The sequence below is a fragment of the Helianthus annuus genome, chromosome 14, assembly GCF_002127325.2.
Source record: "Helianthus annuus cultivar XRQ/B chromosome 14, HanXRQr2.0-SUNRISE, whole genome shotgun sequence".
NCBI lineage: Eukaryota > Viridiplantae > Streptophyta > Magnoliopsida > Asterales > Asteraceae > Helianthus > Helianthus annuus.
The window spans coordinates 58,608,751-58,623,034 of NC_035446.2; the positions used below are offsets into that span (position 1 = coordinate 58,608,751).

At 32.7% G+C, this 14,284-nt stretch overlaps 1 protein-coding gene across 4 annotated transcripts; it reads left to right on the plus strand.

Moving 5' to 3' along the window:
* Positions 1-1,019: 1,019 nt before the first annotated feature.
* LOC110890923 (protein ROLLING AND ERECT LEAF 2) lies at positions 1,020-7,633 on the plus strand. 4 transcript variants are annotated; one of them, XM_022138563.2, is made up of 6 exons: positions 1,020-1,221; positions 2,392-3,577; positions 3,675-3,746; positions 4,804-5,024; positions 5,588-5,811; positions 6,531-7,633. In XM_022138563.2, exons 2-6 carry the CDS (start codon positions 2,425-2,427, stop codon positions 7,204-7,206), a joined length of 2,346 nt encoding a protein of 781 aa, XP_021994255.1. In that variant the 5' UTR covers positions 1,020-1,221; positions 2,392-2,424; the 3' UTR covers positions 7,207-7,633. The 4 variants fall into 4 exon arrangements, with proteins under 4 accessions (XP_021994255.1, XP_021994259.1, XP_021994258.1 ...); XM_022138567.2 differs by having other exon boundaries at positions 1,044-1,221; positions 4,807-5,024; XM_022138566.2 differs by lacking the exon at positions 1,020-1,221 and adding an exon at positions 1,342-1,494.
* The last annotated feature ends 6,651 nt before the right edge of the window (positions 7,634-14,284 follow it).

Genomic DNA, 14,284 nt, shown 5'->3' on the forward strand with positions numbered 1-14,284 from the left:
ATACATGTTGCAGGAAATTTATGATGATGTATGAGAAATCAACTTAGGGTGGAAATTAGAAACGCACCCGAATTTGTTTATGTATTTTCTTTTTGTGTTTATTCACGTTGATCCCAAGTTGTTATAATTTCTTTTTAAGACAATGTATCTTTGGAAGTTATGAAACGAAACAAAATTTGAAATCTTAATTTATTGTCACAAATAGTATGTTATGACGTTTTGAGCAACCTCGTTTGTCCCGTCTTGATATTTCCGTCATCGGTTAGGGTGTGACATTTGGTGCCATTCAGTAACTCGTCATGACTTGTCCAAAGATTGCCTACATTGTCATAAGGGTTTCTTTAGATACATACGGACCACCACTAGATCACGAGCAAGCACATTCTTCGGTACTTTAAGGGCATTGGTATTCATGGGTTGACTATTAAGGAGTCTTTTAGTCTTGCCATTCATGTTTATGCTGACGGTGACTTAACCGAATGTTCAGATAATTGACGATCTATCACTAGCTGCTATGTGTTTCTTGGATCCAACATCGTCAGTTGAAGTTTAAATAAATAAACATATGTTTGTGATGTCTAATATGTGGCAGCACATTGGGATTTTGCCAATACATCATTTGAGATCATTGGATTACACCATTATATCTCAGTTATTCATATCTTTTACAAGTCCACCCCATTTCATGGCGTGACAAAATTAGTGCTACATATTTAGCTATCAATCTAAAGTTTCATATTACAAAACCATCTTAAGATTGACTAACATTACATTCGTGATATTGACTTACATTGCATTCCTGATATGCTACTTTGATAGACTTTTAAATTTCAATATATATTTACAAAAGTTTTACGTTGCTACAATTGTTTAGTTTGTAATTACATAGTCGTCTTAGCTCGATTTGACACCCTCGATCCAAACTTTATGTTCTATACTCTCTTTTTCCATATTTTATTTTTTTAAAAGGTGGACCCATGTTTTATACAACATAACCAAAAAAGAAAAGAAAAGAAAAAGAAATAAAAAAGAAGAAGCTTTTCCTCCGGATCCGATCGGTTCTATTCTTTCTTTACGTTTTCCAATTTGGAGACTCCCATATGGCGGGCCCCACCCTTCCAACACACACTTCTCGTCCCCTTCCTTTACTTTTTGCATGAACCACAACTCCTCTCGAATCATCCTCTCCTCCGCCGCTACCATTTCTAACCTAATTTTCAGGTGAATTTCCATATATCACTTATCTGAATCATATGTTGTCAATTACATTAATTCGTCTGTGTTTTATCACTTGAATTCATTCTCTTTGTTTTAGTTCATTTCAATTATTGATTGTTTCGATTCGATTCGATTCGAGGTTTGTTGTGTCAGAGATTTGATTTGATTTAGATGGTGAATCTGCATCTTATATGTAGCATATTGTGATAGTTAATAGAGATAAGATATTTATATGTTTGTGTATCTCTGCTTAACGCTGCAGATTTCAACTTTCAGGTGAGTTTGTATGTTTTAGGTTAGTGAGAACTTTATTGTTTTGTTTTATGCTGATTTCATTAGTGATTTCTGTGTTTGCAGTTTTGTTTGTTAACAGAAATTATTATTGTTTTGAATGGTTTCATGTCATGCCCTAGATTGTAGTAATTTTAGAGTTTTCTAATTCAGATTCCCCTTTTCCTCTTTTGATTCAATAAAATGTGTTTTTTTACAGTTAGTTTCTTACATTTGATATTTCTTAGGCAAGGCGAGGCAATTGTGCTTTAATTATCCATGTGATGGTTCAGGCGCACATTCCGACGACATTCCTAGATTTCGGAAATTCTTTAAATTTCAGCAAGAGTCCAGCCATTATTTCTACTTTTATCTAAGGACAACTCCTTTTCGACACTAATACACTACTATTTTAGAACTTTTGTTGCTTAATAGGTGATATTAAATGATATATAATAGCTTTTGTATATTTTATTTGAAGAATAGTATTATTTTTCTTCTAATACATAATATATTCTAAATTTTTTTCATTATGCGTTTTTTTCTCAGGCCCTTGCTTTTTTTTTTTTTTGCACTTTGCGACTTTAATAACTATGTTTCTTAGGAAATTCTACATGGAAAAAAGTTGATAGTTGTTTTTTCTAGTAAATTGACATGTATTGTGTCTTAAAATATACCAAGGGGGTTACCATGTGATTCTGATTTCTGATAGATCGAATATATGGTACATAAATAGCGTCCTTTTATGTTTAAAGATCAATGACTCCGCTTTAACATACAGTTTTAGGTAAATATGGTTGATCTGCTTTTCAACTCTGAGTTAAGTTACATTGAATAAATAGCACAATCTTTTACCATTAAGATGTGTTCAAAATATACAAGTTTCTAACTTCTAGTAAATAGTATATGTGTGGATAGAAACGCTGGAAGAAGTTGATGGGTGCTACAAACTCAAAAGTGGAAGAAGATAAGGCCCTGCAACTATGCCGTGAACGGAAAAAGTATGTTGGAAAAGCACTGGATGGCAGATGTTCGCTTGCAGCTACTCATTTTACTTATATAGAATCCTTAACAATTATTGGAAGTGCGTTAAGAAGATTTGTTGAACCCGATGCTACAATGCAGCCCTCTTTATATACTTCCATCAGTGGAACTCCAGAGCAACTTGCATTTTCTTTCTCTTCAACCATGTCACAACATGTAAATCCAGCTGGAAATCGATCTCCAACACCATCTCCACCAACTTCCAGTCGGTTTCATGCAAATCATATGAAGATCAGAGGTTCGTTTTCTAGAAAAGTTGAAGAAAAGCCATCTGTTCCTGTAATTGTTTCTGTAACTTCTTCAAGTACCCCGCAAACCACCACTCCCCGATCCATAGATGAACCAGAAATCCCGTTTGAACCTTCTCCTGTTGTGCCTGAAAAAGAACCAGAAACCCCGTTTGACCCTTCTCCTGCTGTGCGTAAAAAAGAACCAGAAACCCCGTTTAACCCTTCTTCTGCTGTGCCTGAAAGTCAACCTTGGGATTATTTTGGTCTTACACATCCAATCGACAATGAGTTTTCTGCACAAGAAACACATGAATTAAATCACGGGCATGAAACTTATAATGACATGCAAATCCCAAGGGAAGGCGAAGAAGAAAAAAGCCCGACTGAAGGGAGTGTAACGTATCAAGAATCAGAAGACGAGTTTGATGAGTCAGATACAGATGGGTTGGTGAGAAGTTTTGAAAATGTTAATCGCGTAGTGGATAATGTTAGTGGAATCGGTTTGCGTTCCATGTCATCTGCAGAAAGCATGACACCAGAAACTGAAATATTGAATGGGGAAAAGGGTAATTCTCCTTATTTATCACCGTTAAAACGAAAAACATCTGGTGTTAGGAATATTGCAATTCCTCAAGAAGAAAAGACAGAAGTGGTCAAAGAAGCTCCTGAAAATAGGCCGGTACCTAAAGATTTAATTTCAAGCATGAGAGATATCGAACAATTATTTATAAAAGCTTCTGAGTGTGGAAGAGAAGTTCCAAGAATGCTTGAAGCCAACAAGCTTCACTTTCGTCCCATTTTCCAAGGGAAAGAACGTATGCTCTTCTTCTTTCTTAAATAAATAAACATAATAAACTATAAACTCTCTCTTAAAATTGTCTTTTTAATTTTCTGGTCTTTTTTATGTGGCAGGTGGGTCGTTCACTTCAAAGCTTTTAAAAGCATGTATGTCATGCGGGGATGATCCAAGCCAAGTACAGGAAGGTAGGTTTTTTATTATCTTTTATTGTAAGAAGTGTAAACCAGCATGTTTCATGAGTTATACAATTTAGTTTTTTTCAACTAAATACAGCTCTTGTTGTTAAAGATGCATTTATGTAATTTTGCAAAAGTTCTTTTTTGCATTGGAGTGGATTTTTTATAGATAGGTTTTTATTAAATGAAAGTTAGTAGAATGATGACGTGGCAAAAAAAAAAAAAAACGTCATTAAAGTTAATATTGCCATTGGAGGTGCTCGAAGAGGACTTGGTTCATAGAAACTTGCCAATTTAGCACAGAGGAACCTGGAAAGAGAAGCATGCAAAGTAGGAGAGGAAATATATTTAAACAACATTGTCTTGTAGAAGATGGAAATTTGTTATTGAGCAACTGCACGTGTGAACTAGATCTTGTAATATTTGAAAATGCTATGTGATATTGTGATGTATAACTTGACCTATATAAGCTTTACATGTGGTTCTTGGCTTATATGTAATGTAATGTGCTGTCAACAGTTTCTATCTTCTTCCATTCTAAGTAGCACAACTCTGACCTGTGATATTTATTTGTTAATTCTAAGTGTATATTATGCTTCTTTATCCATGTTAGATTTTATTCAAAATGTCTAGTGCCCGAGTATATTTGTTTGTTGTAGGGTGTGATTTATTAAAGTATTAACAATTATAGGAAGATATGTTATTACCAACAAGAAAGCCCTAAATATAGTAAGTATATTTATTAACCTGGATAGTTAAATATATATAGAAGCTTTTATAAGACGCTTTTTTGGTGCTGCATCATATTGCTTCTCATATATTGAAGTTTTGATGTTTTGTTTATTTCTCATAAAGTTAACTTTTGATCTATCATTTGGTTTTATCTAAAAAATATTGAAAACTGAACTTTTTTTTAAAATGTCTTGAATGTTATGTTACATGCTTCTATCCTATAAACCATGAGGTGTATGCTTTAGATGACAATCTGACATAATAACTATCATTTGATTAGCTTTTCAAACTGTACTTATGTTTTCTGTTTCATCGACTATTTTTGTATGGTTAGAAGAACCTGCTCAAAACGACACAAAGTATTTGACATGGAATCGGTCGAATTCATCACGTGCATCATCATTCAGGCATGATCCCGCCAGTGGCACTACCAGAGAAACTCCAGAGGATGTCTCCACTAGCCTCTTTGATAACTTTTGCATGAACGCAGGAAGCCATGCTTCAACCTTGGATAGACTCCATGCATGGGAGAAGAAGCTTTATGATGAAGTAAAGGTAATATCGTCAATGTATTTATTTTGTAAGTTTCACTTTATAATCATCTTTTGGTTCTGTTTCAATGTTGCTTCCTTCCATCACACAGCACTGAAACGTGAATACTTGTGTTGTGAACATTTATATATTATAACGGGCTCTGATCTGACCTTTTCAAGATGGAGATATATAGAGAAATTAAAAAATCAAATATAGTTTGATGAGAAAAATCCAGTTTAAAGCTTAAACAGTCTTCTACTTCAGTCCATGAGCTTAGCGGGTTTCCTGATCAACCTTTTGGGCCTGCCTATTGGACCAGTAACGGAAGTCTGGCCCATATCATAATACTTAAATTGAAATAATTTATTCCTATACTTTTACGGTGTCCGTCTTTCTTTTAATGTTTATTCATTCATAAGTTTCTCTCGCTTTTGTGCACGCAACATAAAAGAGAATAAAGTGATCTTAATTGCATGCCATTTTTTTCCTTTTTATAGCTTGAAATTGTTGAAGTATACTTGTTCTGGCCTTGATGCCATTAAATTGCAATGCCTAAAAGAACATTATTTATACCTTACTTTCAGGCCAATGAGATGCTAAGAAAGGTGTATGATCAGAAACGTAAACTTCTTAGGCAATTAGAGTCCACCGGAGAAAGCTCACGTAGAATAGATAAGATTCGTTCAATTGTCAAAGATCTACATTGGAGAATTGGAGTTGCTATCCACAGGATTAATTCTATTTCAAGAAAAATCGAAGATCTTAGAGACAAAGAACTTCATCCACAACTTGAGGAGTTAATTGAAGGGTATGTAATCCTCTCTACACTAATTATTAGTAAGCTCAAAGCCCGTAAAATGGATAGCGATACACTTGTTTTCCAAAATTTATCCATTTTAAAAATGATTACAAAATTTGTAATATTTCAAATTATGTAATTTTTTAAATAATATTATTTAAGAGGTGGATCTTTATTTCTTATAGAGTTTTTAGTTTAATAAAAAAAGCCTTGACTTAACAGAGAAAAATGGATGGGGTTAACGAGTCGGATGAAAATGGCAAGATTTCAAACTTTTTGGATTCAAATGCGAAAAAAACAAACCTTTGGACTAAAGTCGCAAAACTGACCAAACCTCAGGGACTAAAATTGGCATTTTACTCTAAATTAAAAATGTATCTTGTGGTATTTTGGGCTCAATTGGCATGTTTTCTTTTAAGCTAAGTTTTTACATGTTAAGATACAAAACCGAATCCACCCATTCTAGGGTGTAAACGAGCCATTAGCTCAGGCCGAGCTCGAACCTCGTTAATAATTTTTCAGGTTTGAGCTTATATATAATTAATTTTATACCCATAATTATTTTTATAATCTAATATTTTACAGATAACAAACGCATACTATATTGTTATTTTTATGGTAAGTTATGTATATTATTATTTCTTATGTAATTATATATTTATTTTGTAAAAAAATTATATTAATATAAATAATAGACTTGTTTAATTTTGTGTTTTTTGTAATGGCAGGTTGAGAAAGATGTGGGAAGTGATGCATGATTGCCATAAGACTCAATTCCTCATCATATCGTCAACACATAAAAGCACCCACACCAAAATCTCCCTACAATCAGACTCACATCGACAGATCGCCGTCTATCTTGAAAGCGAATTGAATACTCTTTCTTCAAGTTTCACAAAGTGGATCGGTGCACAAAAAACCTACGTACAGTCACTAAACATGTGGCTTAGCAAATGTGCTCCGCCTCAGCAATCAGTTAATAAGAGAAAAAGACGCCCACAACCCTCATTAAAAGACTTTGGCCCGCCGATATACGTTGCGTGTGGTGTCTGGCTAGAAAAGCTTGACACACTACCAACTAAAGAAGTTGCAGACTCCATAAAAGATTTAGCTGCAGAAATCGGCCATTTCTTGCCCCGACAAGAAAAAGTCAAAGGTGGGCATCATTCGATGCCATGGCAGCGTGTTAACAACAGTGATGATCCCGTAGGGGTGAATCTGTTACAAGAGGAAGTTTTGGAGGACCGAAATGCAAATTTTGATCGTTTGAAATCCCGCTTGGAGGGCTTTCTTGGACAGTTGAGTAACTTTTCAGGGTTATCTTTCGAAATGTTTAAAGATCTTCAGAAGGCCATCGAAGATAGGAAGATCCGCTATGCACGAACTCACTCCAAGTCTTCGTAGACAAACTGAAATAAATCTTTCGACAAAGATTCTTGAAGATTTGTACATGAAAAGGAAATAATTGAATAAATGGTGAGAGATGCTTACCATGTTTAAGCGAACTGGAGGTAATATATGAGAATATTATATTATATAATATACTATTAAATATTTATATAGAAGTCGGTTTTGGGTTCAGACTGTATAAAGCAGGAGCGCGTATAGCGTAAAGGAGTATCAGGTACAAATTCGCCCTGGTACATCATGTTCCGGTATGTGATGGTCGTTGGAAATCTTTGTAGTCAGTCTCTTCATTGCATTTTCTCAACCTAAATTTGTTGTGGTCTCTCAAAACATGTACATTGGTATATTTATGTTTCTGGAAAGAGCAGGCAATTAATTGGTCTTATAGGAAGGAGTATGTTGTAATAAAAAGTTGAATTCTGTATTTGCAAATCTCTACAATGTCGCCCTGAAGGCTGCGTGGATGAGAGAAGCCGGACTGAATTGTAGTTTACAGGATAGTACTTTCATCATACACACACAAGTGCCCGTAGCACCTTTCTAGCACACCTAGAAATTTGTTATCTCGCCATTTTCCATTCTCTTTGTTCCAATTAAAACATTGAGAAAGTTAATTGTACAAGAGAAAAAAATTAACAAGTTGGGGAAAAGGTAAAATAGGAAAATCCTATATTGTTGACTCATAAACTCACTTTCTCTTGGTTTTCAAGCGGCTACAACTTTTTTATACGTTAATATTTTTTTTATGAAAATTATAGCGTATTAACGAACATTTCATTATCTTTAATTCGAACATCATATTGCTATATTTTTTCTTTAAAAAGGTTGCAGGATTTTGAATACCCATTACGTGATTTTAAATACCAATTACGTGATTACTTGATTTCATTATAGTATTTTATGTGAAATCCCAGTAAGTGATTACGTAATTACGTAACAATAGTTGACTGTATTATTAGTTTTTTACGTGACCACATGATTTTAAATACTCATTTCGTTATTACATTATAGTATTTATGTGAAACCCTACTGAGTGATTACGTAAAAACAAAGCACGTAATACATATTTCATATGGAATACCTAATATTTCAAGTATAATCGCGTACTAAGGATAAATTATATACAAAATATTAGCCAAACCAACCTATAATAATAACATAATGCCGTATGTTAGAGATTTAACCACGTAATAAAGCATAAACAACCAAGGTTCTTATTATTGAATGTGTAATCACGTAATAAGCATAATTGTATTAACATTAATTATAACAAATCATATTGAATGTGTAATCACGTAATGAATTTACATTGAATGCGTAATGATTTATGTTGAATGTGTAATCACGTAAAGGGTATTAAAAAATCACGTAGTCATGTATCGAGTATTCAAAATCACGTAATGGGTATTGGGTATTCAAAATCACGTAATCACGTAATGGGTATTTAAAGTCCTGTAAATTATTTTTAAGAACACTATATCAAAGGCTGCTCGAATTAAAAAGAATGAAATGCTCGTTAAAACGATGTAATTTTTTTTTTTATAAATATTAACGTATGAAAAAGTTATAGTTGTTTGAAATTCAAGGAGTAAACTAGTTGAAGGATAAAAGACCATTATACTCTTCCCTCCTTAAATTAAATTGAGCGAACCAAATATCTATCATTTTAGTGCTCATATTTAAACTAAACATAATTCTCATATGATATATATATATATATATATAGGAGAAGGATACGTTAGGAACCATCCTTTATTGCGAGAACCGCAAGAACCAGTGTGAACACAACCAAAAATACCTAAAAAACACCGAATTTTTTTTACGATTTTTTTTTGAAAAATCGCTATATTTCGTCAATAATAATTTTTTTTCGAGTAACAGTTATCCATACATATGTGCATATATATCATTTCTTTGACAAATTCCGTAATTCATTACAAATATTAGACAATTACATTTTCATTTACACTACCATATGTAATACACTACTTTTTACATTACCAATATTAGAAATGCACATGTGCATCTATATGTATCAACATGAAATAAGGTGTTTTGGTACACTTTCTATCATACCATCCATAATACACTACCATTACCTCCTACCATCCATAATACAATACCATTACCAATATTTTCACTTTATTACATGTGTATAAACACCATTTATACCATCAAATCAACATATTACATCATAATGTGACAACTATAACCAAACCATCAACCACTAGATATAACTAACCAGAAAACATGTATATGGGCCTACTTCTCCATTCAAATCACAAACTTTTTGTACCAAAACACGTTATATCATGGTTATACATAATGATGCACATGTGCATTTTGAATATTGGTAATGTAAAAAGTACTGTATTACGGATGATATTGTAAATTAAAGTGCAATTGTCTATTACTGATAATGTATTACGGAATTTGTCGAAGCAATGATACATATGCACATGTGCATGGATAACTGTTACTCGTAAAAAAAAAGTTTTTTTTTGGTAACGAAATATAGCGAATTTTTTTTTAAAAAAAATTTGAGTGCTTTTTTGATTTTATTTAGATTTTATTTTATGTTCACATTGATTCTCGCGGTTCTCACAATAAAGGTGGTTCTCAAATGAACCTTACCCTATATATATATATATATATAGGGAGCCGCTAGAATGAGAACCACCTCGAGTTGTAAGAACCGCGAGAACTACACCCCACGGAGCGCCGTTCGCCATGATTTTTTTTACAAGTAGATGTGTATATTATAAACACAGCCGTAAAAAATCATGGCGAACGGCGCTCCGTGGGGTGTAGTTTTTTACACCACAAGTTTGGTGAAAAAAAAAGAAAAAAGAAAAAAAATTAAAAAACACCAAACTTGTGGTGTAAAAAACTACACCCCACGGAGCGCCGTTCGCCATGATTTTTTACGGCTGTGTTTATAATACACACATCAACTTGTAAAAAAAAATCATGGCGAACGGCGCTCCGTGGGGTGTAGTTCTCGCGGTTCTTACAACTCGGGGTGGTTCTCATTCTAGCAGCCCCTATATATATATATATATATATATATATATATATATATATATATATATATATATATATATATATATATATATATATATATATATATCTATATAGGATGAGGATCATTACAGAACACTAAATATTGCGAGAACAAAAATAACAATTCTAAAATACTAAATTTTGGGATTTAAAGTACATATTTTTTAAATTTTATGTTTCTTACATTCATATGTGTATTATATATACATAAAAAAACCAACGATTTTAACCTACACGTAGCTTACATACATGTTGGTAATTTAACCTACACATAACCTACATATGTGTAGGTTATACAAAAAGTGAAAATTTTCCATATTTAGTTTTGAATTCTAGAGTAAAAAACAATAAATCCTATATTTGTAACATTTTCATTTACTTTTTAGGTTTTTTGGATAGAAAAAATGGGTGATTCATTGTGTTCTGCGTGTTCTCGCAATATCTAATGTTCTGCATAGAACCTTCTCCTATATATATATATATATATATGTATATGTATATATGTATATATATATGTATATATATATATATATGTATATACATATATATATATACATACATATATATATACATACATATATATATATATACATACATATATATACATACATATATATATATACATATATATATATATACATATATATATATACATATACATATATATATATATATATATATATATATATATATATAGGGTAGGGTTCTAGAGTGAACAACCTCCCAAGAGTGAACTGTGTAAACAGATCTAGACCTTGTACATATGTGTATTTTTAAGAAAAGATACCAAATACTGGGTGTGCACATGTGTATAGCTTTGAATGACTGATTAAAAAACCTCATTTTGTTCATACTCTGTTTTGGGTATCTTGTATACGATTAATTTTGAATGCTTATTGATGGGTTGGTAAATATTAATGGATGAAAATAGGAGGATGTGGATCAAGTGAAGCGAGTTGTTGGAAAGCACAGAAAGGGCTGCAACTGTAAAAAGTCAATGTGCCAGAAAAAGTATTGCGAGTGTTATCAGGTTTGTTCACATCGCGGCGTCATGGTTCAATTTGTTTCAGATTCTCACAAATTACTTGTCTTAGAGGTGTCCATTTTGACCTGTATCTTATACAACGTGTCAAGTTATGTATTATATCTAATGAGTCAAACAAGAAAAACTAAAAGTATTAATTTAAAAGGAAGTCGAACGTGTCAGACGGGGTAGAGAGTCATACGCATTGTATATAATTACTGTAACATTTTTTTTTGTAATCTTATTTGATGTTTATGAAAAAACTTATAAAACTTGATCTGTGTCAAAATTACTTGTTTTGACCCGAACCCGTTATCCAATTCTCTAGTCAAGATTGTCATGTTCTGTTCTACTTACTTTATGAGTTTACTTCAATAGGCTAATATGGGATGAAGTACTGATTGCCGATGTTTAGGATGTCAAAATAAGTTTGGCAAAAGAGTAGGTAAAAGAGCTATGCATATTACTAACATAAGCATTCATTTCATTTAGAACTTTGAGATTTAAATTAGTTTCTTGGTATAAAGCTAACTTTATATACTTTTAATTACAGATCCTAATGTATATAACGAATAAACCAATGAGACTGTTGAGAATGAAATGCAATCAAGCCGGACTAGATTTTATCTACATGAGTTCAATATATGCAAATGCCAGAACTACCCTTGAGGCTAGAAAGGGTGTCAGTAAGGCTTTTATTGTCGCATTCAGATCAGGAGCCGTTATGGGTTTCCTTATTGCTGCAAACGGGCTTCTCGTGTTATATATTACTATTAATCTTTTTAAGAGTTATTGTGGTGATGATTGGGAAGGCCTTTTCGAATCCATATTTTTTTGAAGGATATGGTTGATTTAACAAGATAATGGATTTTACTCTGTTTTTACAGCTGTACACATGTGTACAAAAGGTTGTACACTTTGTACACGTGTATAAGCAGTCGATACACAGGTTTACACAAGGTTGATTGTTTGGTTGGTTGTTTTAGTTTTATTCTAGTCAAGTACACAGATGTACTTTAGAGATTCTCGAATGGGTCAATTGTAAAACGGTGGTCTGTACAGGTTATAATAACAAATAGAGATGTTTTCTTATTAATTGAGGTAATAAAAGTATTGATGGATTTACACAGTTGGATAACTTATAGTACAAAAAGTGTATATGTGCATACACACAGATGTATTACTAAATATACAGATGTGTATTGATGTAGGTACATGAGTTTCTAAAACTTAATACGATGAATACCAAATTCAGTATTATTCATGTTGCCTTAACATATATACTAGGACAATTAAAAAAAGAACAAAATACAGTCACATAAAATGGGGAAAAAACATCGTCCAACAAACATTCGCTCATATAAATGAAAAAAAAAACGAACTAAAACATGGTTCATGAATCATACTGATGCATGTAGACAATTAATCTACTAAGCGTCTTGGAAACAATTCGTTTGCTTCTGGCTGAGATTTATGCGATGGACCATAGGCTTGGGTCCTGATGACTCTGGCTGAGATTTACGTGATGGACGAACTGAATTAAGGAGTATGTCCTTGATAACCTGATAAATTTGATCAGCCATGTGTTAGACCAATAATAATATTCAGAAAACACAGTTAAAAAGCATAATAACGTGAACCCACCCGTGACATTAAACCACGAACTTGCTCAACAATGATCTTTGCACTATCCTGTGTAATTTTAGCAAGTTGTGATTCTTCCTACAATGAATGAAAAATGACACAAAGCTCTTGTTGTTAATAAGTTTAAGGTAAATCTTATTGAACTTCTTGAAGATCGTAATTATGTTGCCACTAACCTCTTTCTTTCTTTGGTTAGGTGCTATGAGAGGTCTGAACCGCGAATGGGACAACTGACCTTCAGCTTGTTCCAGTTTTTCAACTACATGACAAAACGAAAAAAAAAACATATTATAGTTTCAAAATACATCTACTCATGTCAAATGTAATCAGAATACATCTAAAAAGTAATTGCAATAAATCGAAATACCAAGATCTTATATTTGTTTAAGAACTGCACAATTACAATCGATATGGCAAAAAAGGCGCGGATCTGTTCCCTTAGTTCTATTAACTTCTTCAAAATTAAGCACTGAAGCAAAGCAATTGACAATCGCAGCCCCCATCCACTTACTAGGTTGAAAATCTTTCATTTGAAAGTACATTAGACCTATTCCAACATATGTAACGTTATGCTCTGTTTTTTCATTAGCCATTTTAACACCTGAGTACACAGGTTATGCTCTGTTTTTTTAGCCATTTTGAATGTCTATACACATGTGTACACCGATTATGCTCTGTTTTTCGTTAGCCATTTTAAATGTCAAGACACATGAGTACACCAGTTATGCTCTGTTTCCAGTAGCCATTTTAAATGTCTATACACATGTGTATTCCGAACCAGTTCAGCATAATTCACAAGTGTAAAATCAACAGAGCAAGAAGAACTAATGTACACATGTGTATTCCGAACTAGTTCACATAAAAAAGCAAATCAAAACAGAGCAAGAAGAACTAATTTGTAAAAACAAAGCAAGAAGAACACTTGTGTATTCCGAACCAGTGCATTAACTAAAAAATCCTATGCATTAACTAAAAGAAACACCTTGTACATATGTGTACAACCCAGTCTACACCTTCATCACATTTTACCCCAAAAAACAAGACCTGTAATCGGAATACACATGTGTATAATGGTATAAAAAAAGAAACTAAACCCTACCACAATATTGATAACCACAGCGATTACCCGTTCAACATCAAAACAATCCAAACAACTTTTTCCAAAAAATTGAACTCCAAAAAAGTTAAATCAGAACCCTATTACAAGAGATTAAAGAAACCCTAGCTTCCGATTTGATGTTCTTAAATGATTTATAAAACATACACAGCATGAATCGATTTACTGAATCATATACACATTTACACTTCATCATTGTGTACCTTTGATGTTGAAAATCATATGAC

Coding starts and splice junctions, on each gene's coding strand:
- LOC110890923 (XM_022138563.2), top strand. CDS start 2,425: ATGGGTGCTACAAACTCAAAAGTGGAAGAAGATAAGGCCCTGCAACTA. Junction 3,578..3,674: donor CATTTTCCAAGGGAAAGAAC/GTATGCTCTTCT, acceptor TTTATGTGGCAG/GTGGGTCGTTCACTTCAAAG. Junction 3,747..4,803: donor TCCAAGCCAAGTACAGGAAG/GTAGGTTTTTTA, acceptor TTGTATGGTTAG/AAGAACCTGCTCAAAACGAC.